Consider the following 26817-nt stretch of genomic DNA (forward strand, 5'->3'; position numbering starts at 1 on the left):
AGGTCTTATAGCTACAGAGACTACTTCATCCACAGCATGAGAGCATGAGTCAGTGCCTTTTCCATATGTGTGAGAAACACTGCCAAGTATTCATAAATGTCATAGGCAGTACCCTAAAATTCATCCACAGTAGTCATATCTGGGTTTTTCCATCAGTGCATTAAGAGTCAAGTATACCATTAATATTTGTTCATTAAATTATAAGAGTGAAATTAAAACTAGGTGAGCTACACTTAATTGGAATTAAGCGTTTGCTTCAGGATGACAAAGAGCATTGCATATTTTCTTCTAAATGAAGTGACTTAGTTTTCTCAAACTTAATTTTTTTTCTCAGATCAAAACAGGTATCAACTTATGCTGTTAGAATCTGAGGGAAATATAAGAGAAAGTTTCCATTTGTGTGGCTTAATTTATTTGCAATACCAACTTTAGAGAAATAAAAAGTTGCTTTTATTTATAGATTGATTTTCTATACTGTACCTGACTGTAATGTCTGTTCAGAAACTATGGATGCATTAAGAAGAAAACAAAGAATCATTAGTAAAACATCAAGTTACAGTTAAAATCTAGTGTTAAGACAAAACATTCTAAATGGTCTCATTTCTTTCTTTTGAGTCAATTTGATGACTTCATTTTTTTTTTTTATGGCTATAGGACACCAAAGATTAAAAATAAATGACAATAGCTGATGCAAACGTTCTGCATCTAGGAAAAATCCTACCGTGACTCAGTGATGTCAGTTACACAATCAGAAGGTCTTAGGCCTGCGTTTCAGGCTGCTCCTGTAGTGTGTATGTGTATGTGCACGTATATGCACACACGTGAGGATATTGAGCATATGAAAGATACTGTCCTAATATACATCTGTTAGGATTCACCAGTTGATAAGTACAATCAGTTTAGTTATAACAAAACAAATGAATTCCAAAAAAACCATGCTTTGCAAAATTGTGCAAATTCCCACAGCCACAGCGAAAATGAGATTAGAGCAAAACAATCAAAATAATCAAATACTTCAGGCAGTACCAGACCAAAAAAGTAAGGAACCCAGTAAAAACAATAGCACAGTTTTACACAAGTTAAATAGTTAAGAAGTGCATGAATACTCCTTAAATACGGCACTTCATCTTGACAAAGACCTGAAGTTTGCTTGTCGAAATAGGCCACAGGAGGGCTGCAGCTTGTGAGTAATTTTGAGTGATGGAAGAAGGATTCTCTGAAATTGGATGGAAAGTGGCAACACCAGCTGTAGATGGGTATGGCTTATAACAACACCTGGTGAACTGAGGCAGAGAGATGTTTGACGTGTGTGCATATGTGTATGTCTGTGTTATTTCTATTCATCTCAGTTCTACAGGTGCAGTTCTCTGTGTTTACCTAGTGTTACTGCCGGCAAAATTGGAAACTAATGTAGAAACTAATGCAGAATTGGCATTATGCTCAGAATGTTCCCTAATATATCATCCATGTTGGAACAAATTCCCATTCTTAGAACAAGTGTTATAGCAGAACTGACTACTTTTTTTAAGGCATATTTCACACGTATAGTAATATGTGCAGGAAACTAAAAAACTGATGATGAAGTTTGGGAATTCTTAGGTCCCTCACTTCTTTTCTTTCCTTCAGTTGCTTACTTGCAATTGTTGCTCATTAATACCTTCGTATCAAAGTAGGCACAGGTGGAAAGAGGTGACATGATGCAAATCAGTAAGTCTCTACTGTTGGAAACCAGAAAGAAAGCCTGAAGGTAAAAGCAGTCACTAAGACCAGGTTTTGTGTTTCAGAGCTCTCTAGGTCTCAGTCCCCTAACCTACTTCCAGAGCCCTGAGGAGCTGACTGTAATCAACCACCTTCAGCACCATTCAGAATTCTGAAAGAATCCAGGAGAACCTATTTGACCAAGTAATTATCCAAGAGTACATTACTTGATGAGGAACAAGTTCTCCTAATTGAATAGAAAAAATTGAAAGGTTTGATTTGGAGATAACAGAAGACATTAAAATGCTGAAAAGTTAAAATAGAAAAAATATGGACTAAGGAAGTCTAATTTATTAAGTTCCACAATGACTGTTGCGTTTTTCCATGATCCTGCTTAATATATGTTCCCTGATATAAGTTCAAATTCTTTTGATTTTAATAAAAGACACAGTGAAAGATAAAAGCCATCCTGAAAACCATATATTTATGTCAAATATTAAAATTGAGAACAACAGTGTCCAATAATAAGCAATATTTTAAATTATTAATATGATTTAATATTTATTCAATAGCAATGAAAACGTAAGACCAAGTTACAGAAAACCTTTGGGGTAGTGATTAGCAAAATAATCAATACAGGTATTGGTTTTTTTCAGTAAAGCATTTGTTTTCTACATAATTAGGCTACCGAATGCTCCGCAAGCTGAATTTTCTATGATATCCTGCCTTATATAAAGTTAGCAATACTTAAACCATTCACCCTCTAAATTATAATCTATAAAAGAAAACATGCATGGGCTTCAGTTTATGGCTTTATACTACTGATGATATAAACATTTTGAAAAAGATAAACTTCCTTTGCAGAAGGCAATTTTGAAAAATTACATTGATAGAATATCCTTCCAAAACTATTTTGAATATCCTTCCAAAACTATTTTAATCAACTCAATCTAAAATTATTTATGTAAATAAGTTTACATTTACCTCTTGAATTTTTAGAAGGAATAGCATAAAGTAAAATATAAAGTACACATACCTCGCAAACTTCCAGTTGTTAAAAGTGCTCGAGCTTTGTCAGCTAAATCACTATTTAGAGTATTTCCCAGGAGCAAAACGTCAATAGCCTCTTGCTTGGAGCTGTCAAAGAAGTTATTTTGAATCGTTCTAGTAACAGAACGAGCTCCATCTTTTAACTTTCCAGCCTGTCGTGGGGAAAAGGAGCATGTACTTTCATTCTAAATATTGTTATTTTTACTCAGTAGGTATTCTGAAACTTGAAGTTTTATATAATCTTACTGTAATATAAATGACCTAATCATTCTATTTTGAATATCTAATTATCACATTAAATGGCTCAAAATGTCACTGTTTCTTTTCCTCGTTGGGATAACAGCTCTGCACAAAGAGATGGGAAAAAGCTCAGTGTCTCAACTGCACCCACTAATGATATTTAGAGCACTAAATCTTTTTATTGCTTACTATAAAGAAAACAAACTGGAGCGCAAGGCTAATACCAGCATGGGCCAGGGAGCTGTGTCCTACACAACTACACTTAGAAAAAACGGCTTGAACCGGAGTTTCAAGGAGGCTGAACTGGAGTGGGAGGGGGAGGAGGAAGAAAAGTGGGGGGAGAGAGGGGTGGAAGAAAATAAACTGAAGTGTACTTAAAACAAGGAAATTACTTACATCATAACTTTTAGACTTTGGGGATGGAATGGGTGAGGAGACGCAAGGGAGATAAAGGAGGATACACTCATTTATACACTCTTAGAAAAACTTCAAAGTACATTTAATGGTAGAAAAATAAAACTGAAATTGTTCGTAAACTTCATTAGCTAAAGCTATAATTGAACATAAAAATGAAGGTCTAGTCTAAAAAGAAAATTATAATTACAGTTCATAAATAAATATTACATGTAAACTATAGTCTGTATATTTTAGGTCATTTTACTGCCTTTGTAAATATAAATAATAAAAATAATAAATTTAGGCTAATTCCTAGAGTGAGAGAGTTTAATTTTTAATGAACATATATTTACTTAGGCATGTTAGTTACTGTGAAGATTTATTCTGATCTTACAGATTTTGATGATAGTTTAAAAAAAAACCTTTTGCCTTTTAGAAAATAACTTTGGTTTGCAATATATAATTTTTGTTTGTTAAAAAAATAACAAGAATTTGAGGCTTAAAATGTTATTCCCTTCCATATGATACCATACACAAATAACATTATTTGAAGACACTTACCATTCACATTATCAGGCAATTAATCAAAAGGAACCCAGAGAAAGGAGAAGAAAGAACAGTTCAGATGTTAGATTTTAGTTCAATAGGGACTAGTATATTAACATAAAATTTATATCTATCAGGTTTGAGAGGAAAGACCACTGAAAATATAAGTAATGTCTATACATATATTAGTCACTGTGGAAACAAAAAGGCAAAAGAACATAAAAGAATATTTTAAGGAACAGTTGTAGGGAATCAGGTTTTAATAGCAAGAATTATGTTCTTTATTTAAAAGGAATAAATGAAAGTTTAATAATTTCAGGTTTTTAAAAGGAAGAACCATTTAAGAAAGAAATAATTGTAGATGTCAATACCTATTGTTTTTATGAGTTGAACAAAAGGAACTTTTGCAGGCAAGGCCAATACCTCTGGACACAGAGGACGAAGCAGATTTGGAAGTCAAAAAAAGACTTAGAGATGATGAATGGCCTTTAAAGAATTTCAGGGGCTATACTGAAGAGGCTGAAGGAGAACCATAAAAGTGGTAAATGTTCTTGTTTCTATTTCTGAAGTAATTTGAGGAATTGTAGAGATTTAAAATGTTATTAATAAATTCAACTTAAAAAGTCAACATTGTATATAAAATAATGAAAACTATCTCAAGCACACTTCCAGGGTCCCACAATAAGGGCCAAACACTAGAGTGGAACATAGTTTGTAGGTAATACCAGCAATTATGAAGTAATGATGAGGCACAGAATTATAATTAAGTCCGTATCTCACATTTCTTTTGCACATTTTAAAAACCTCCTTTTCAAGGTAAGTTAAATAAAATAATAAAAACTTAAAAATCAAGACCTAATCATGTTGGGTTCACAGGTGTTGCATAAATTGTTCACTGATTTATTCATCCATCCAGCATTTGTCACATGTCTCTCAAATGATAGGTACTGTGTCAAGTGCTGGGGACACAGAGCCAAATGAGACAGGACCCTTTGTGGGGAAGACTATGGTTTTAAAAAAATCATATTCATAATCAAAATAAATATAAAAAGTAAAACAAACATGCAAAGGAAAATCATGGGCAATGTAAGCAATACATACACAGGCCTCGTGGATTAGGTATCATACACACATAGCCCTCAAACCAGGGAAATAACTATCTTCAATCATTAGTGCCACTACAGAAGGAAGACTTAAAGAGGAATAAAAGCATGATAAGAGAATTCTAAAACAAATACCTAAAAGAAACCCTATGAATTTAAACAAGAGACCATTTAGAGGCTGTATCAAGAGAGGAAAAAGCGGATCTTTTATGACAGACCTACATTTACCTTAGCCTTTCCTTCCAGAGCCCCAGTTCCGGCATATATTTTACTGATTGAATCACCATTCACAGACCACATTGACCGAAAAACTTCTTGAAAGCGAGTCACCAACTGAGGCTTTTCAGCCAAGCCAAGAGCTTCCAACTGTTTAGTGAGCATCTAAAACAGCAAAAGAGAAACTTTTATAAGTATATTAATACCTTTATTATGAGGTGAATTTTTAAGAACGACCAGAAGCACACCAAAAATCTGTGGTTATAGGACCAGGTGGGACTGGATTCTGAAAACATACAAGTTTACTAGGTTGTATTATTTCCCACCATTTCAATTTTTAAAGTAAATACCATATCAATGAAACTTATAAGCAACTTAATACTCCCGTGCAGTAAGAAGAACATCTTTCTGGTTAAATGATAAAATAATCTTATTAAAATATCCCTATAAATCATACTAGTTACCTTGTTCACCTAAAAGAACTAATTATTCAACAGCATGCATGAGAGCAGAAAAATTATTTACCTAATTAATCTAAATATATATAAAAATAACTAAGTTTCTTCCATTTTTGGACTTGGTTCTACAAGTGTGGGTAAAGGTCAGAAGATTATGAGGAAAAACAAGCTGCTCTTAAATTGTCATAAAAATAAAGACTAAGCCACATTGCTGGATAAAGCCATGCAGTTTTTTATGAATAACATCTACGTTGGTAATGTGTATAAAGGAGAACTAGAGGGAACATGGCACGCAAGGAACACAGGACCTTTGGGCACCACAACTCCTGTATCACATATAACAATAAAAGTGTTTAGAAAAGCCACTCATCTTTCCTTGGAATGAATTTTAGCTTTGAAATCTGGCCAAGTCAAAGAAATGCACAATCCTGATCTAGTCTGTTTCTCTTATCTGGAATCCAGTCATATTCTATGCCTTGAAGTTTTACTTAACTCCTTCCCATTTGTTTTCTTTTATCTGTAATACAAAGATTATCCATAATTCTAGAAGGATCAAAAACTAAAATAATATTTTTAAAAACCTTAACCTGGATTTATATGAATATCTAGGGACTTATTCCAGAGCTGTTCTTCGCTAGTATGGCAAAAGAACACAGCAAAATAAGCTTCAGAATCCTTTTTATCATTTAGACCTCTCCAAGGACCTGGGCAAAACTGGTTTTGCCTACTTTACCAGTAAATATGGTAAGCAGTTAACCAATTTTTATACAAGGGAGTATTCTCACCCCTAACTGCCAACAGTGGATACGCAGCTAAGTCATATTCTGAAAACTAACACCTGTTATATTTTTAATGAAGACTATCAAGCTTTTCAATATGCTTACTCTCAGATTCTAAGTAAATGTATTCAACCACTTAAAAACAGAACTAGAAACAAACCTAATTAAGCCATGTGATCAACTCTAAATTCCTGTTTTCACTTGTCTCTGTCATTTGTCTAAATAAATTATGATGATGCACTTCAATGACAGATTTCAAAAAAGGCAAAACAGTAAAATTTATTTAGTTACTTGAAAAGTACATTTCTGTAGCAGACAATTCTATACACTGTACTTTCATTTTTGAGATAGAAAGAACCTCAGCTGCAGAGTAACTAATTAACCCATATTCTGGCCAAATTTGAGATCATTAACCAGAGGAACTAAGAACATGTTATTTAGTATTCCTGTTTTCATAGCATTTGAGAACTGGGCGAAGTTCCTATGGAATTAAATGAAGACTCACCGCAGCCTATGACCCTAACTGTTGCATAACAGAAAGACTTAGAAAGCTCAGCATTGTTACAGTTTGCCAAATAGTTGAGACTGTGTCTACATTAGACTGAGTTTCATGGATAAGTGGTAAAGAAAAAAACTTGTTTAAACAAAAACTCTGTGAGAGAAGTTGAACCTCATTCACCTTCATTCTTACTAACAATGGCATTTTCATCTGATCTTTTTTTTATACCTACTGATTTGCAAATGTCACATAAACTGCATTAGGTTACAGGCTCTGTCAAAACATACTCCTATAGAATTGTACATGTGAAAACAGATCCTCCCTAATTCCGAAGAGACTTTTAAGTCAACACAGAGAATGAAGGCCAAATACATATATATAGATACATATACATATACATATACGTACACATATACATATAATTTACTTCTTCCAAAAGACAGGAAAAAGAGGCAATTACTGGCATAGTACAAATAGCAGGTTTTTTTAGGGAAGGTTAAGAAACAACAGAAGGAAATAGATAGTTACACAAAGAGAGTATCTAGAGGTAAAGGAAACATTTAAATGAAAAGGGATTTGGGAGAAAAAAAAGACTAGAAGAGAAGAATGCTTTTAATGAAACATAACTTTATTTCATAAAACGTTAACTAATCAGAAACAAATGACAAGCCACTGGAACAGGCATTTGACACAAGTCACAAACATACATTTCCATTTATTCTTTACCTCTAAGCCAAGGAATGCCTGCACACTGTTGGTTCTATCAAGACAATCCAAGCAGTTTGTTCGAACTGTACCACTCTGGCATCTGTTAACAAAGTCAGTAAAGTTAAACAGCTCGTTCGAAACGAAAGCAACAAAACTAAAACAAACTGAGAAAAATTAAGGTCATTAAAAGGTAGCATCCATGTTCTCCCACCAACTTTTTATTATTACACTTTTCAAACATACAAAAAAGATGACTTTACATTGAACATCCACTGATCCACCATCTTGATTCTACAACTGTTAATATTTTCCCATGGATTCTTTATCACATATCTATTCATCCACACCTACTTATTTTTAATTAGGTCAGTAGTTAGGAGCTAAACATACATTCAGATTTGTAACACCATAGTTCTTTGTACATAAAAGATAATCAAATACTTATGGAATGAATTTTAAAAACCCAAGATCTATTATCTCTACTGATTAGTTATCTCTATTGTACATTGAAAAAAAACTACAAATCTGAGCTTTGTTTACTAAAGTTTACCTCAATCTATATTCTGAACTTTAGTCTTTTAAAACTCAACTTTTCTCCTCTACTTCATATGCAAAAACTAAAGATTTACATTATTCGAAAGCAGACAATAAGCAATACCTTTTACTTCTATTTGTATTTAGCTGTCCTTACTGAGGTCAAGAAATATTAAAACATTAGTTTTAAGAGAGAAGTGGAACAGCCTCGTAGGCAACCCCATGGGGCCCCTATTCTGGGGCCCCATGAATCCTAGCTCTAACACTTTCTAGTTATATGACTTTGGGCAGATTATAGCCTGTGCCTCAATTTCCTCAGATGTGAACAGGATAATAATAGAACCCAGCCCTACGATTGTTGTTATTGCTACATGTAAAGACTAAGTACACTGGGTGGCCCATGGGATGTACCCAATAATGTAAGTGATTATTGGTGTTTGATGGATTCTAAAGAAAAAAAGCCTAAAATCAAATATAATAAAGGAAAATATTTAATTATAAACTTTGATTTTAGAAAAGAAATTTAAGAGTTCTATGTTAAGAATAATTTTTAAATTACAGCAAAGTTCCAATTTAAAGTAAAGAGAAATAGAGCAGTCAAACCTTTGAACTTCACTTCCATCAAAATAAAAAAATCCATAATCTAGAAACTTTTGGACTTGAGGTTTAAGAACACTATGTAATTTTTCTGCCTTTCCTCCTTTAACCATTTGATGATAGTCAAAATTCACCATCTGGATATCAGTAGCATGTTCAGAAGCTTTCAAATGACTCTGAAAGTAAAAAAATAAATGTTCATCTAAATGTTAACTAAATATGATCCTAGTAATATATGTTATAAATGGAACTTTATATATTTTAAATTAAAACCTCAGTACGGTTCCTTGAAATCTTACTAATCTCACAAAGCTTTCATCAACAATGGCAGTAAAATGGAAAATTACTGGCTGATATCTAATGGAATATTTTTCCTAGAACCTCATATACTATACCTGGGAGATTTGGTGACATAATATCAGAGAACTTAAATAATATTTTCAGCTGGTTAAAAAATGAAAAATTATTTCCAACCACTAGCATTTCAGTTATTACAACACAAACTTAGTAACTATATCTATTATAAAATCTCAACATAGTTTATTTTTAAGACAAAGCCTATCATAGATTTAAAAGCTCACTCTTTATACAGTCGTTCAAGGCATACAAATGTTTTAAAAACTTACCATAAAAAGTCATTCTCTAAAGTATAATCTTTTATTAACAATATTTATTTTACAAGGTTAAAACAAAATAGCCAAAAAATTAAGTTAATTCTGGACTTCATTAGATTGAATTTAAGAAAATGTTTTCTAAACATTTTGTTTAAGTGTATAATTTATGTAACACTGTAATTTGTTAATTAATTATTGATCCAATAAGTGTTTACAGAGAATATTTTTTCTTAGAAGTCAGATATTTCTTTGGGTTTTTACTTGAAATTCTCAAATTTTCTCTAATCAGTACAAGAGGACATAGTCTTGCATGTACACAAATACATTATTCACCATTTCACAGGTTTAAAACAATGACTGTGGTTTCTAGGAAATAGACATGGCCCTGAACAGATGAAGGCGGACACTGCCTGGTATCTTGCTACCAATGACAGATGAACATTTTTGCGGGGGAAAGAGGTATTCTTCTGCTTCTCCACAACATAAATAAGCCCATTTTAGAAAACTATCAATTGCCTTGAAAGCTTTCCAGAATCCAAATTTGAGCAACATTACCCTAAACTGTTTCCAAATAGTCCCAAAGAGTTAATGGTTCCAACAAGTACCCAACCTTTTTCTAGGAAGGCATTTACTTCCTGGAAGAATTTGATTACTGTATTATATTATTTTATAAATACCATTCTTACCTGGAAAGCCTTACTTAGCATATGTTCACCTTCCTTAGATCCAAGCAAATTTATTATTATTTGTTTACCATATAAATTCTTAAGTGTTCGAAAATGCCTATTAAAGAAAGGAAATAAGCATATGTCAAGTGATAAGCTAATTTTTTCCCCCAATAAACAGGAATCCATTATTAAACAGAACCTATATGGTAGTAGCTTAAACTGATGGAACTGGCAAAATTGGATACAAATTCATTCCACATGGTCTCAAAACTCTGAATTTATAAAAACTCACTTAATGTAATTTCCTCTCTGACTTATCATCAATGCTAAGCCTGTCACCTATGCTGGAGCGACTAGAGTCACGCAGCTTCCTCTCCACTCTGTGAGGGTGGTGGCAGACAAGCCCAGCGCACAGGTCATCCACTTGGCTGGGAGGAAACTGGGGCAGGGGGCAGAGGGCTGCACCTCACACCTGAGGACATCACATCCCCCCGTGATTATTCAGAGACTTCCTTAATAGCTTTAGCCTTATATCTAAGCGCTATGCTGTACACCTGAAATTAATATAAAATATTGAATGTCAAAATAAATAAATAATAAAGTGTTAAAAAAGGGGGGGGGAATAAGTCCCAAATAAGAGCCCTTTTACTCTCCAGCTTCTAACCATTACATGGTTATTCTAACCATGTACATTCTAACCATTACAATGCCATCCAAAGGAATTAGGACATGAGCCATAGATATACGTTTAAATTTTCTAGAAAGTACATTAAAAAAAGTAAAAATAAACAAATGAAATTAATTTACATGTTTTATTTAACCCAATACAGCTAAAATATCATTTCAACATGTAACCATTATATAAAAGAAATATTAATAAGGTAATCCTAATTTGCATTTTTGGCACTAAGTCTTTGAAATCTAATGGGTATTTTACATTTACAGCACATCTCAACTGGACTTGTCAATTTCAGGTGCTCCAAGGCTCCACGTGGCTAGCGGCTACTGCACTGGACAGCCACCTAGGCAGGTAATTTTAAGGCCAAGAGATCACGACTACACACCTAGTGCTACCACCTCTAGAAGTCGTAACATTTGGTGTCGTTATCTTCCAGTTAAATTAAGAATCAGAAGAAATTTTACTTAGAGCCAAAAAAAATGAAATGAATTAGTATTTATAATTACAACTAGTCACAGTGTTTAACAGTATCAAAACTTACAGCACTATGTAAAAATAATCAGTCTTACCTGTCAAAAGCAGGTGCATTGGCTTCAAATCCCCTCGACATACGGACACGATGAGATCCCACCTACGACAAGAAAAATACCAAAAGCAACACGTAGATAAAAAATATATCACTCTTCACAATACACAGTAATTCATTTGCTGAACACAAAGCAGTAAGTCAGATAATGGATTGTCATCCATGATATTCTTTTAAAAAAAACAAGTTCTAGGAGTTATCCTCCCCCCTTTTATTTTTTAAAACACAACCTCATTAAAAAATAAATAAATAAAATAAAATAAGCTAGAGGCTAGACCATTATGAAACACTTGTAAACTAACAGAAATGTTTATTTATGAAAGATATTTTTAAGAATGCTTTCATATACATTACCTTATTTTAAGCTCAAACTACGTGCTCTGTGTAAATCAACAGATATTACTGTCATTTGGGAAATCAACAAACAATACAGCCAAGTGAAATAATTTGTCCTTTTAGGCCAATATAACTAATTCCAAAAAAAGATTCCTAAATTTCTACTCTCCCAAGCTGCCTACAAGTGTGTTATATTTTTTTGTCTGTTATGCTGAATATTCTCTTCTCCCTCACCCAAACATCCAACAAGTTAAAAATAGTGTTCCCGGAAAAAAAGATTTTCCAAAGTCAATCTCAGTCACATAACTATATAACAACACATTTTGCAGAATCAGAAAACTTAGGTTAAGAGAATTAAACAAGATGCGAAGTATCTACTTATTGTGTTCTTTTTTCATATAGGAGTGGCAGAGAGACGAGGCAGGACTGAGAAAGATATTAACAGATGCCAAGAAGAAGTACAAAGGTGAGACCATATTATTTCTCTCCACTTTTAAACATTTCCCTGAGACTTTCAAAGTTCACCAGAATCCATTCTTCCTAACCACACTGTGAACACGGTGAAGACTTGAAATAGGCAAGGGAGAAGGGTTGCCAAACTGGTGATGCAGTTCGACAAATATAAGCTCTAATATGCTCCTCCAATTCCAAAACTGAATAATGATACTATCATTCATTCAGCATTGTGCCCTCTGTCCTGAGAAGTGAGACAATCTAAAGACTATACTAATAAATTGGTAGATTCTCCTTCATGTTTTTTTGAATAAGAAATTGATTAGCCTAAAGTCACATCTATACCAATTTCCTTTTACAGTGCTTAATAGTCGGTATAAACTTTCAAACTTTGAAAGACATGTGCCCCAGGACATTAGGCATTTTATACAGCAGAAAATTCAGCAGAAGTCAATACTTTTCTTTGGCGTAATCTCAGATAATTACTTAAAACTCTATAAACGTCCAAGATTTAGCATTGTGTTTACTTATTAATATTTATCTTGTACAGCACTCCCCACTGTCAAGAAGGTGAAAAAACAGAAGTTTTTGTCTTTTCCAGGTAGTGCCTGTGGTTGTTCCCTACAACATATACATAGCTAGTTAGGTGATAACTTGTACAGCAATATATTGGTTAGACTACACTAGGTTTCATCGCTCAATGTTAAAGAAAAACATTTTGTAATAAGAGTTGTTATGTCAGTTTGGATAAAAGTAGTACTCCAGAACGTTTCAAGGCTTTAAATAAATTTACCCAATTAAAAATAAAGTTACATCAAAGATGTTTTTAGAAAACTACTTAATTGGGTGATATGAAACATCATTTTCCAATAATATTATTGCGTCATGTTCACATATTTCTGGAACTTCAATCTGACCAAAAAGTTAGTGTGCAGCACTATACTGGGCATAGGGCTCGTGAAGCCTACTATCTTTTAAGACTAATATAAACTACTACAATATAATGTAATAATACAATGTCCGAGTAATAAATCACAAATGCTAAGTGACTTTAGAGAGAGGAAATCATAAGTAAAAGGCCTGGGTTGCCAACACTTGAAATATCCTTCTTACCTATGCAGAACCTTATGACAACTCTTCTGATGCCTCAGAGAAATTCGTACTGACATTTACCTTTTCCATAAAAGACTTGACTGCAAGCTCTCTCTGAAGCATCATTATAGTCTTTGAATTTCTCACAGCGCAGTGTACAAGGTTGTACCTACACCTTGTACAGAATAACATACACGGGATGAACTCCAGGATTTAATGAAGAGATCAGTGTGGAGGAGTGACTGGAATCCATTCAGTGAGATCTGAGTTGGCTACTGAAGGACAACAAACCTTAATTTGGGGAGCAGAGGATTCCTGTTAGAAAACAGCACACGCAGTTTGGATGGGTAGAAGAAGCCAGATCTGAAGAAGCAGGTGCCCAGTAGATCTGATGAGCATAATATGTGACAAGTGGGAAGAACTGCCAGAGAACTAGAAGGTGACTGGTCAGAAAACTGTGAGAATCTTCTAGGCAAGAAGAAATTATGAAAGCCTTAACTGGGATGATAAAGAGTGGGAATAAAAAGAAAGGGGGACTTTCTCTATCTGACATATTCTACTCACCACAACACCCTCCAGGTCCATCCATGCCACCACAGATGCCAAGAACCCATTCCCTTCCATGGTCCATATTCCACTGTATATATGTACCACCTCCTCTTTATCCATTCATTCATCTACGGACACCCAGGCTGCCTCCACATTTTGGCCATTGTAAACAATGCTGCAGTGAACATATGGAAGCATTTGTCCTCCCAGAGTAGCATTTAGGGTTCTTTGGATAAATACCCAGAAGTGGGATCACTGGGTCCTTCTTTATCTCGTTATAACCTTTGATTTACAGTCTATTTTGTCTGGTATAAGTATTGCTATGCCAGCTTTCTTCCCACCCCACCCCCATTTTCATGAAATATCTTTTTCTATCCGTTTACTTTCAGTCTGTATGTGTCTTTTCATCTGAAGTGAGTCTCTTGTAGGCAGGATACCTAAGCGTCTTGTTTATTTATCCATTCAGCCACCCTATCCTTTTTTTTATTATAATTGGGAATGTTGGTGGGATAGTGTGTTTCTCCAGGGTCCATCAACTCCAAGTAGTTGTCCTTCAATCTAGTTGTGGAGGGCAAAGCTCAGCTCCAAGACCAGTTGCCATTTTCAATCTTTAGTTGCAGGGGGCGCAGCCCACCATCCCAGGTGGGAACTGAACCAGCAACTCTGTTGTTCAGAGCTCGCACTCTAACCAACTGAGCCACCTGGCCACCCCCAGTCACCCTACATTTTGATTGGAGCATTTAATCCATTTACATTGAAAGTAATTGCTGATAAGTATGTAGCTCTTGTCATTTTATTATTCATAATTTTGATTTTTTTTTGCCCCGTCTTAAAGAAGTCCCTCTAACATTCCTTATAATACTCGTTTGGTGGTGATGAACTCCTTTAGCTTTTTCTTGTCTGGAAAGCTCTTTATCTGTCCTTCAATTTAAACTGATAACTTTGCTGGGTAGAGTAATCTTGGTTGTTGGTCCCTGCTTTACATCACTTGGAATATTTTGTGCCAATCCTATCTGGTGTGCAAAGTTTTTGTTGAGAAATCAGCTGTCAGTCTTATGGGAGTTCCTTTGTAGGTAACTACCGTGTTTCCCCGAAAATAAGACCTAGCTGGACAATCAGCTCTAATGCATCTTTTGGAGCAAAAACTAATATAAGAAACCTGGTCTTATTTTATTATAAGACCAAATCTTATATAACATAACACCAGGTATAATATAACATAATACTGGTCTTATATTAATTTTTGCTCCAAAAGACGCATTAGAGCTGATTGTCCAGCTGGGTCTTATTTTCGGGGGAAACACAGTAACTGCTTTTCTCTTGCTGCTTTTAAGACTCTTTGTCTTTAACATTTGGCATTTTAATTATGTTGTGTCTTGGCATGGGTTTCTTAGGGTTCAGCTTGTTTGGGACTCTTCACTTCCTGGGCTTGTATGTTTATTTCCTTCACCAGGTTAGGGAAGTTTTCAGTTATTATATTTTCAAATAGGTTTTCAATTCCTTGTTCTCCTTCTGGTATCCCTGTGATGTGAATGTTAGTACGCTTGATGCTGTCCCAGAGGTCTCTTAAACTCTCCTCATTTTTCTGGACTCTTTTTTCGTTGCTGTTCTGATTGGGTGTTTTTTTGCTACCTTATCTTCTAAATTGCTGATTTGATCCTCTGTTTCATCTAATCTACTGTTGATTCACTCTAATGTACTCTTCATTTCAGTTATTGCATTCTTTATTTCTGACAGGTTCTTTTTCATGTTTTCTATCTCCATTTTTTATATTTCCTTTCTCTTTGTTGAAGAGAACCAAACCAGTGTTTGGAACTCTGCATCTGGTAGATTGCTTGTCTCCATTTCATTTAGATCTTTTTCTGGAGTTTTGTTCAGTTCTTTTATTTGGGACATGTTTCTTTGTCTCCCTATTTTGGCTGACATTTGTTTCTATGTATTAGGTAGGGCTGCTATGCCTCCCAGTATTAGTAGAGTGGCCTTATGTAGTAGGTGTCCTGTGGGTCTCAAAAAAAAAGGGAGAATGCCTGGGAGAATGTTGGGGCTAAGTGTCACAGGGAAGCTTTTGCTTGCTCAGGATCGGCTGCTGGAGCAGAAAGGGCTGCGTATGCTTCAAGGTCATTACAGGAGGATCCTGTACGACAGAAATTCTCAAATTTGACTGGAAGGGAACTTTGTTTAAAAAATGCAGATTCCTGGCCCCATTCCAAAAGGTTCTATTTCAGCTGATGTGAAGTTGAGGCCATGAATCTATGTTTCAAAGTCACGTCAGATGATTACTGTAAAATGTTTCCATTAAAAAAACCTTAGAGGAACTAATCACAGAGGATAAGAGGTAAAACAGGAGATAAGTACCTAAGGATTTTCTGTCTATGACTTCTGAAGTGGGACATCTCACTAATTCCAAGGACCCCCTAAAACACTTTTCAGTCCCCAGAATACACACAGTACCTAACAACCATTTATAACAACTCTGAGTCAAAAGTCCTTGTTTGTCTTCAATGAGAAAATTAATTTTTGGACTTATTATTTTCATTTGTAAAAATCATATCTATTTTTCAGTTGAAAAAATCAATTACATGGTTTCATCCCTCTATTACCTACTCTTTTAGAGTGGTGGGGGAAATGATAAAAGATACTCATGAAACTAATCCGTTCCTATTCAAAGAAAGGCTGACTTTCAAAACTACTAAGCTAAATAATTGAGAACCACTGACCCAATCCTCAACCCCATGCAACAACATCAGGCCAGCTCAATGACCGTTAAGCAGAATCGCTATACTGTCTTGCTGTCTCAAATATTACTTTCTCCATCAAGAAAGGCATGACTGAAAAATCTGTAGTTTTCAGTCCATAATCACATGACAATAGCCAGCCAGACTATCTGTGTGGCAGGCCTGCCACAGAACACAGAAGGAAGCAGGAAGGAAGTCCCACCCAAAGAGGATCCCTCAATGTAACTACTCAGGATTCAACCTTATCGAATAATCAGATACTGCAATTCTGAACTTCTTAATAAAATAACACAGAAAGCAGTATAACAGAGGGCCTGTAAGTATGTTATTAGGCTGTCTTAACACTAGCCTGTCTCCAAAGCAAAAGCAATCGCCCTGCTTGAAAGCAGGCTTTAAGAATTCTTAAAGCAAATACTCCAAACACAATTCTCTGATCACAAAGCTTCGTTAGAAGTGGCATGGGGATGGGATCCTTTCCCATGAGACTTGGGGAGAGAAACAGCTACTTAAGTTACCCTCAGATGCCAAAGATAAAACTCACACAAGTCAGACCGGTCTTGACAAAATCTCAAGAATTTTTTGCAAAGCAGTACAAGTGTTAATCCTTGTTAATTCTAGGCCTATCTTGAATAAACTACATTATTGAAAAGGTTCAAGTGGTCTGCAATTTTTTTCCACAATAACCATCCTATGGTTATTGTGTAAGAGAAATCCATCTGTGAACTAAAAAGAGACAAGATTTTTTTCTGCCCATTTTCTCAGTACTCCAAACTGAGGCAGGAAATTTATTAAACTAGAAGTATATACTAGAAGCCTAAACTGAATATAACTTACTGTTTAAGTACTAAAGACTTTTGAATAAAAATAAAATGCAAAATCACACTATTATGGGCAATCCAATATTATGAGCATGCGTGAAAAAAAAAGTCTTCTATTTTAAAGATTAGACATTTATATCAACAAAGGAAAGTTTTTAAAAAAAGATCAGAAAGCAAGTCAGAGAACATATTCAAGATGACAGATCACTACAAATTACAAAGCAAAATTTCAGTAGATGTATCGTTAATAACAACAGTAATTAACCCTTATACAGTGCTGACCATGGGTGCCAGGCATGATTCTAAGTACTTTTTTTTTTAATGATGTTCTCTTTCTTTCTTTCTTTCTTTTTTTTAAAGATTTTATTGGGGAAGAGGAACAGGACTTTATTGGGGAACAGTGTGTACTTCCAGGCCTTTTTTCCAAGTCAAGTTGTCCTTTCAGTCGTAGTTGTGGAGGGCACAGCTCAGCTCCAGGTCCAGTTGCCATTGCTAGTTGCAGAGGGCGCAGCCCACCATCCCTTGCGGGAGTCAAACCGGCAACCTTGTAGTTAGGAGGACGCGCTCCAACCAACTGAGCCATCCGGGAGGCAGCTCAGCTCAAGGGGCTGTGTTCAATCTTAGTTGCAGGGGGCAGAGCCCCCATCCCTTGGTGGGACTTGAGGAATAGAACCCGCAACCTTGTGGTTGAGAGCCCACTGGCACATGTGGGAATCGAACTGGCAGCCTTCGGAGTTAGGAGCATGGAGCTCCAACAGCCTGAGCCACCGGGCCGGCCCATGATTCTAAGTACTTTTCATTTCATCCTTACAAGTACCGAAGAAGTATGTACTACTAATATTATTATTCCCATTTTACAGATAAGAAAACTGTGACACCGGAAAGTTCAATCACCTGCACGTGATCACACAGCTGGTAGTGGGAGAGTAAGGATGCAAACTGGGAAGTCTGGTTTCAGAAGCTCTGATTTGACTACTACATTTTTCTGCCTGCAGAAACTAAATTGTTATATATTAAGATACTGAGATAGTAATATGGAAATACTTTGAAAATCAATGTACTATGAAAACATCAAAATTTTACTATTAAACACAGCAGCTTAATTTGTATGGATATTTGAAAGAACATTAAAGGAAAAAAACCACCTAAGACAATTCCAAGAACTCTGTACTTAGAGCCTCATTTAAGAATCTAGCTAATGTGATTAGATTAAATAATAGAACTATTCAATGAACTAATAAACTATCCTGAAAATTTAGAAATCTGGAAATTTTCAAGAGAGAAAAAAAAACAAAACACGAAAAACACCTGAAAGTCAAACACCTACCTGCAACCCTGGTTGCTCCCAGAACAATGGAACAGACCCCCGAATTTGTATGAAGGAAGAAACAGAGTCATCTAAGTATACCACCTATGGAGAAAAACAGTGTAAAACGTATTTCCACAGAAGGGTAATATTATAACATAATGTTACCTTTACATTAGAAGACAAATTTACTAACATCTGTGGCACACTGGCTATATCTTATGACCCAGCTCTCATATACAAAGTATCTGAACAAAAGACCCAAAATAGGCCATTAAATACGTTTGATTTTTTTTCAGTGATAACTCTGTATATGTATTTTGTATATATTAGCCGGGAAAATAAAAATAGAAGCTGTGATAAGAAGTTGTGATAAGAATCACAACTTTTAAATCTCAATATTTTATACATATACCTTTATATCTTCATTTAATTTTTTTTCAGTTTAATATATATATTTTTAATCTTTATTAAATTTATTGGAGTGACACTGGTTAGTAAAATCACATAGGTTTCAAGTGCACATTTCTATAATAAATCATCTATATATTGCATTGTGTTCACCATCCAGAGTCGGTTTAAAACTAATCTGAAGATCTGAGTTGGGCTGGGCGCATGGCCTAAATTTACAACTACATAGTTTCATAGCCAAAAATATAACTTTCAGATGGTACATATAGCTATATTTAAAAGTTAGGTTTGACTTTATGTCACAAAAAAACACTTAAGTTGTCTAGCTCTGTAACTGAGGATTTTTAATTTAATACCAAAACCCAGGCACTGATGTGCCACAGTGATTATGGCAAATCTTACTCCTGAAGAGCCATACCTGAGTAAGCTTGTTTCAGGGCAGCCTTTCCGAAGGCCGGTAAGTAGCCGAGAACAACCAGAAGAATGACATTACAGATGTCAAAATGAGTTCTGAGTCAAAGTCTGTTATTCTATGATTTTCTGTGCCTCTCATCTCATACGTGAATTAAGCAAAATAAAACCCTATATACCTGTTCTGTTTCTACAAAGTTAGCGACGTGACCATCATCGTTTGTTCCCCGGACATTAAATCTGGTCCCAGCTCGTTCACAGCTTAGTCTGGAAATGAGGCAAGCCTTGGCCTGTTTATGAGCAGCATAAATTGTTCTGATTTCTACTCCCCCACACATGAGGCGTAATAACCAGTCGTCACAGTTCACACCATAGTGCTTGAGATGCAAGTGCAAAGACTGATTCCTAACAGAAAAAGAAAGAACTGCATTGGCTTATTGAGTACTAGATAACACACAGGACAAATTTTACAATGGTGCTCCTGGAACATTAATTTAATGCTAGTATATGAAAAGTTACCCAAAATAAGTCAATTAATTTACTAAGCTAGGCATCAGAACATAGCACTATAAAATGAGATCCTTGGGCTTGTGATCTACGATCCATAGAAAAGCAGCATATTATGTATGTTTTTAATAGCTGTGCCCCATTTCTATTGTCTTTTTTTTCCTGTTGTCTTTTTATATAATGTATTTATAAATCTAACTTTTCCCAAAAGTATTACATACACATATCCTCACCCCACTTTATAAAGCTCTCCTTTTAAGGCTTGACTTTTACAAGGCTCTATTTTAATTAATTTAATTTTAAATAGCCAGGCAGGTTCCGGGCTAGTGTATTAAGGCATGCCTAGAGTTTTCCATTACTCCAAATACTTTTAGCATTCTAGTTTAATAGATGGGGCCTGGTTTCCAAACTTTTTCAGGGCAAAATGTTTTATTCACATATGTAGAAACACAATGATTAGGAAATATGGAAACATAAAAGCAGAGTCACTATGGCTAAAGCAGAGATGGGGGCTGAAGTCTTGACAGGTTGGCCGTCTTCTCATCCTGCTCATCACCTCCTCGGGGGTCTCTACCACACACTTAGTCCTCCAAAGAATACATGTGGAGGCTCCTAACCAACCTACCACCAAGAAAAATATAATGCTTTGCAGAAAAACTTTCTATCTGGTATTTTCAGATAAGGTGCCTTACAAAAGTGGATTTTTTATAATATTGAAACTTGGTTCTCTGAGTTTTAAAATTCTCTATATTATGTGGAAATCTTTAAGTGTTCTGTCCTATCTTGCCGTCTTAAAGGGATTTAAAAAAAAGTAACAGCATTTTCTTGAAGCCTCACAGTCATTAACATCAATAATATACAACAATACTGCTAGAGCAGTAGTCCCCAAGCCCCTCCTCTTCAGGATTTAGGCTGCAGAAGAAACAAAACAGATGCTGGTCATGTGAAGTTCCGGTAAACCACCTATAACCCCATCCCTTCTTATCCATTCAAGAAAATATACTAGGGTGTAACACTAAGTGGTGAAATTCGTACTGGAGTAACATGAAATCCAATGACCATTAAGTATTTTTAAACTATGACTTAAGCTTCCATACTTTACTATTACCGATATTGATCTGCAGCAAAGCTCTAACGGATTGTGACCAAGTGTATCCAGACACCAACCACAGTGAGTTCCATATCACAGCACAGGTATGAGAGACTTGCTTGTCCCCATTTAAATAGAAGTAGGTGGAATTCTATGCAGTTTTTCAGGTAGAGTTTCTCCCTCTGCTGTCAGTTTTCATTTTTATTTGCTGTCAATATGTTGCTGTTTTAATTCTATTTAAATTTATGAACAACTTGACTGGCAACAGCTCCAATGGAGTAAAACTACATGGGTTTTGTGATAGGTATTTGCCACTCTGGCTACAAAACTTACTTGGCAGTATCCTGGAAAATATTTCTACTAAGCTGCAAGGGTATGTGTAATGAATATGAATTCTTAAAGCTTTCATTTTTCTACGCAAAGTGAAGCTCAAGAATGCCAACCCTTAGCAAAACTGTAAACAGTGTAAAATAGCAAAACTTACCTTTGGTGTTTTGGCCCCCTCTTTGTTTAACGTGGTTCCGACCGGTAAGCCCCTCAATGTGTTATCTACATCTGCCCCACCTCTGGATAAACTACTGGATAAACCCCTTCAATCTGTGATTTACAGTTACCCTTAACTGAATAAGAAGATAAATGAAATTATTCCTATTGATTAAGCTTAGCAAATGTGCTTGGTTGCTGCTCAATGTATCTGTACCTGCTTGGACTTCTAATTAAGGAAGGAAAACATTTCTCTCAATCTGAGGACTGCGGGGTAAGAATGAGCAGGGGTGGGGAAAAGTCCAGACAGCTGCCCTCAGCCCAGCGGCAAGGCCTTTACCATTTCTCAGGACTTCAATGTCTCTTCCATCAGAGAAAGTGCAGGGCTGATGGGAGCAGACAGGACCCTGTCCTCTCGGCTGCCCTATCAACTCTCCCCTCCCTTCCCTTCCCCTGCCCTCTTTTCCCCTTCCCATCACCTCCTCCTTTGCTAGGCTCCAAGTCTCTGACTCCAGGGCTCTGAAGCTGTTGTCCATTCTGGCCTCTTTCCTCTCCCATGCCACTACTCTGGGTCAAGAAACTTCTAGATGAGCTACAAGGTGACCAAGCTGTTGCTCTCAAGTTAGTTTTCTATCCTGAGGCTGTTGTTGACTTTGGGCCCTCTGACAACCAGGGCAAATGGGTCCAACCTGAATATGCTACTCAAGCACTTTACAAGTGGAGAAAGTGTAAGGAAGAGAAAATATACAGGAGGGAACAGGTTGAATCTGAACTACTGAGGGAGGCCGAGAGCAGAGTCTTGGACTTTGGCCTTATAACATACGCAAATATAATGACATGTAGTTTGTGCCTGGTATTAAGGGGAAAAAAGTCAACATCGCTACTGGCTGTGGATAAGAAAACCACTGTACTAAAAACTGGGTCCGCTCCAATAAAGCAATACTAATGATGGTCACGTGTTCTGCTTGCCGTTTGTGCACTTACAACACAGGACATTATGCATATAAGGGACTGGATCACAGCTACTTACTTTTGTCTTATTTTATTATAGTACTGAACTTTATCCCAGCATACTATTCCTTCACTGCCTGTTGCTCTTGAATCAAAATCATCTACTTACAACCTTAAAATTGAAAATAATATGGAAATGTTGGCTTAGAAAGGCAATACTGCCAGACAACATCCCAAAACTAAGGACAGTAAATACAAGTAACCCAATTCTATTACAACTAATTCATTCCTAATTTTAAAATAAAGATTTTAAATATATTTTGGAAATGAAAGGTCAGTCGAGATCCGGGAGAGCAAATGGGCTGCATGTAACACGACCACTTCAAGAAGCTGACAGGGGAGGCCTGCTTCGCTCCGCTGAGGATTCTGAAGCAGGAAGAGTGAGCGATGAGCTCGGTCGGTAATGCCCATCCCTGCTATCTCGGGAAACAGCTGCTGAACATACTCTGCCCCAATTCACCAAGCCACTGCACAGTACATGATTACAAAGAGAATTGGCAGACTCACCAGAAGAATCTATTATCAGTCGTGTGCTCCTGCACGCTGCGATGCGCGTTAAGACTCAGATCTAAGCTGACCCCCGATGCGGACCATGCAAAATAAAAGTTTCCTGAATTCAAAACTTTTCGCACTTCTGAAATGCGATCCTCATCTGAAGAATCAACGCGTAGGGACATAAACTCAGTAGAAGTAACTCGGAAAACTTCAGATTCTTGAATTTTCCCAACAGACATACATCCAGTGACTAGGACCAGATAATGCAACATGGTATCACCTGCAAAAACCAAATATTTAATTGGATGAAAAGTTCCAATGCTTTTCAAGCGATTCAAAGTTTCTTCCAACCTTTTTTCCTGTCTCCATCATTTTAAATCTGATATCCTGGTTATTTTAAACTTATCACTGACGTGTTTTACAACTAGATTTTGGCAAAAATTGGGGAAAAATCCTTGTTTAAATACATTTAGTATAATGAAACATTTAAACATTAGCAGAATAATCTCACATTTATGAAACTATTCTCCTACTTAATCTGAGGGTATACAAGATTTATGCAGAAAAGAAAAAAAGTGTTGTCTTCCCTACCTTTCCTTTATGTTTGTTAGGAACTTCAGATAAGATAATGAATGTGAGAGTTCTCTGTAAATAGTAAAGTTGAAAAAATGGTATAAAATGTGAACTGATCATGATGATGATATATGGGCAGCGAGTCCTTGGTAACAATTTATAAAGCAATTTAGTTTACAGAAACTTTCATAGAGCTCTTTCATCTAATTTTGACAAAAATCCTATGAAATTATCATGAAGGTGGAATTCAGCAAGAGTGTGCTCGAATATGGGCTGTGATATAGGCAGAGGTGGCCCTGAGTCTTGGCTCCCCTACTTATTATCTAGACCAACTTCAGTGTGTTAACATAACCAGACTGAGACAGCCTCCCTATAAAACAGGACTAAAACAAATCTTACTGGGCTATGCAGATTAAGACATTATTATTAAGAAAATATTATTATAATACCTAAGACAGTATTAGGTAAGCACCTGGGTGCACGTGAGAAATTCCTAACAAAAGGCAAATCTCCATTTTAAAGACCAGTTCTCCTCAAAGTATGTTCCATGAAATGTTACCAGCGTACAATGAGAAAAGATGCTTGTTCCAGAATGGAAATCAACTACATCACTCAATTCACTACTGGTTTAGTTGATTTTTTTTTCATAGTACAACTTTATTAGTGAAAGAAGCCATATGTTGACATGCACGATGGTGCACGCTCCTCCTCTCTGCACAGACCAATAACAAAACAGTTCATGGAATAGTACCATTTCAGTCACACTATTACAGACAATCAACTGGTAACCACAAAAGTTACTTTGCAGCCCATGGTGACATTAAGTGGCAGAGACAGACTCAAACTGAGACCTTCTGAATACAAAACAGATGTCCTTTCCACTATAAACCAGGGAAATCAGTGTGGTTCCCACTAAGACATCTTTTCCTAAATGCACCGGAACAAAGTAAGAAGGCAATTCCCTGATTTTCTCTTTGGACAATTGGTACCAATCTCTTCAAGTGTTCACTGACTCTGGAACTTAAAATCGCAAGACCTTGAGCGTGCAGCATGCCTTTTTGGTCAACAAACATTGTCCCAAAGTTAGCTTAAGCAGGGTTTAAAAGATGTTACCACACTTATAGCTCAAATGTGGAGTCTGAAATGATGTATAAGCAATCTCTTTCAAATCTGTAGACTTACAAAAATAGAAATGAAAAACGGATTAATTGCATTGACAATAAACTTACCAAGATTTAATCGTAAGACACCTAAGAGTCCATACGCATCCAAGACTTTGGAGTATGTACCCTTGATTGCCTCTTTTTCTGCAGATGCTATAAAAAAAAAAGGTGTAGGGTAAGAAATATGACCCGGAACATCAGGTTCTACTTAGCTATAAAGATGGAGTTTCAACCAAAAATTTCTAAATCTAAATCTGATATTCTTAACATAAATGTATTACATAAAATATTTTCCCAAACTGGTAACTTAATTGTTCTTCCCAAAGAGTTAACTAATTGTTCTGGCCCTATCTATTAATCCATCCTCCCCCACTTATCTGAAGTACCACCTTTAATACTATTCCTATGTTCTGGGGGTTGTTTTTGAATTTTCTTCTCTCCCTCATCGATCTGTTTGCCTACTTTTCCTACCAGTACCAGCCACACTGCGTTATGATATCCCCTACAGGACAACACCCAACTCCCTAACAAGGAATCCTTTAGAATATCGCCTCGACATACTCTGTTTCATTTTTTATTACCCACTGCTTCCATCCACTCCTTGCATCCTATGCTTTAATTACATTAAACTTTGACTATTGCCCAAACACGCTCTTTTACATTTGTGTGCCTTTGCACAGCAATCTAGCCTTCTGTCTGCAAGGCCCTACCCAACCTTTGCCTCTTGGCAAAATTCTATTCCACTTATAAAAACACAGGTAGAAGGTGACTATCTGGAAGGCTTTCTTTACTTCTCCAGCACAGTGCTTTCAGAGCTCCTTCTTCATGTTGCCAAAACAGTTTGTATGTGCTCATTCATCACCTGTCTTTCCCATAAGCCAGCCTGTTTCCTGAAGGCAGCAACGCTGTCCTATTCATCCTTTTATCCCTGACACTGAGATTAGTGGTTGACACATAGAAGACTAACAAAACATTTAAATAATGAAAGCTAATGACTACAACGTTTATTAGCACAGGAACAGGAAGTCTTAGTCTGGCCTTTGTCTTATTTTTTACGCTATAAAATTAATGTTATCTTGCTAATGAATATAGCCCAAAGAATCATTTCCCTAAGGCAGACTACTGTGATTGTTCTATTAAGAAAAAACAAAACAAATCCTGAAACTTTAAGGGAAAAAGAAATCTTCCTAGTTATCACCAGATACACTTAGTAAAAATCTGACAATGAACCAAAGAAATATAAACCATAGCTAGTATCTCAACGGACAACGACAAAGTGCACATTCTCAAGTCTGCAAATCTAGATTCTCATTCTGTCCTTTCCAATTTCTTTCCTTCCCTGCTGCCCTCCCTCTTCCACTCTCACTCCGCAACTCACCTATTGGCTGACTGGTTCACTCCTTGTTCCCTTTTCCCTTTTCCCTTTCCTCATTCATCTACGGTACAGAAGTGCAGTACATAATGGGCTGTGTTCCACATCAGCAAAGCATGTAAGCAGATCCTCCTGGCCTTCCCACTTCTTGTCAGTCTTTATTGCCAACAAAGGGGCTATCTTCTCAGCCTACTGCTTTGCACAATCCTCCCTAGTACCTGGCATTAGAAATCTTTCCCTTTGCCTCAAGAGCCCTTCCGTGGGATTCTATAGATCATCTCACTTGCCCTGCCTGCTTCCACTCTTTTCAGACTATCCACTCTTTCTCTGACAGCCAGAGTCAGAGAAAGCAGCTTCAGGACGGAAGGAAGGGGCTGTCTAGTTCACTGCCTCATGCCTCGGGGCCCAGTTCAGTGCCCGGCACTCGGCAGTTCCCTAATTGTATGTTCAATGAATCGGTGAGTGAATTCACAGCCACGTGCACTCTTAACTCCAGACACTTCCAATTTCGTAAGAGAAAATCTAGACACGTGTTTTCCTACATACTACTTATGTCAAGGGCTGTAAACGTTTTCCTATTCTTCCACATATGCTTCAAAGGTTTGGGGTAGAACAGAGGGCGGTCCTTTGCAGGCTGTCAG

The 26817-nt window shown here is 36.2% G+C and overlaps 1 protein-coding gene across 7 annotated transcripts in view; it reads right to left on the minus strand.

Annotated features, from left to right (window-relative positions):
* Positions 1-26817, minus strand: part of SYNJ1 (synaptojanin 1) — a 78773-nt gene that overhangs the window by 36562 nt on the left and 15394 nt on the right. For 3 of the 7 annotated variants that reach the window (XM_081071226.1, XM_081071225.1, XM_081071228.1), the window contains exons 3-13: positions 24871-24957; positions 23081-23348; positions 19662-19887; positions 18682-18765; positions 11355-11416; positions 10125-10221; positions 8831-9000; positions 7712-7793; positions 5262-5414; positions 2735-2891; positions 481-504 (exon numbers count right to left, since the gene is read on the minus strand). In XM_081071226.1, the coding sequence (XP_080927352.1) occupies positions 481-504; positions 2735-2891; positions 5262-5414; positions 7712-7793; positions 8831-9000; positions 10125-10221; positions 11355-11416; positions 18682-18765; positions 19662-19887; positions 23081-23348; positions 24871-24957 (1410 nt within the window). Of the gene's footprint in view, positions 1-480; positions 505-2734; positions 2901-5261; positions 5415-7711; positions 7794-8830; positions 9001-10124; positions 10222-11354; positions 11417-18681; positions 18766-19661; positions 19888-23080; positions 23349-24870; positions 24958-26817 lie in introns of all 7 variants that reach the window. The other 4 variants (XM_081071224.1, XM_081071227.1, XM_081071223.1 and 1 more) reach the window with 2 other exon arrangements.

This window comes from Rhinolophus hipposideros (genome assembly GCF_964194185.1).
Source record: "Rhinolophus hipposideros genome assembly, chromosome: 2".
NCBI lineage: Eukaryota > Metazoa > Chordata > Mammalia > Chiroptera > Rhinolophidae > Rhinolophus > Rhinolophus hipposideros.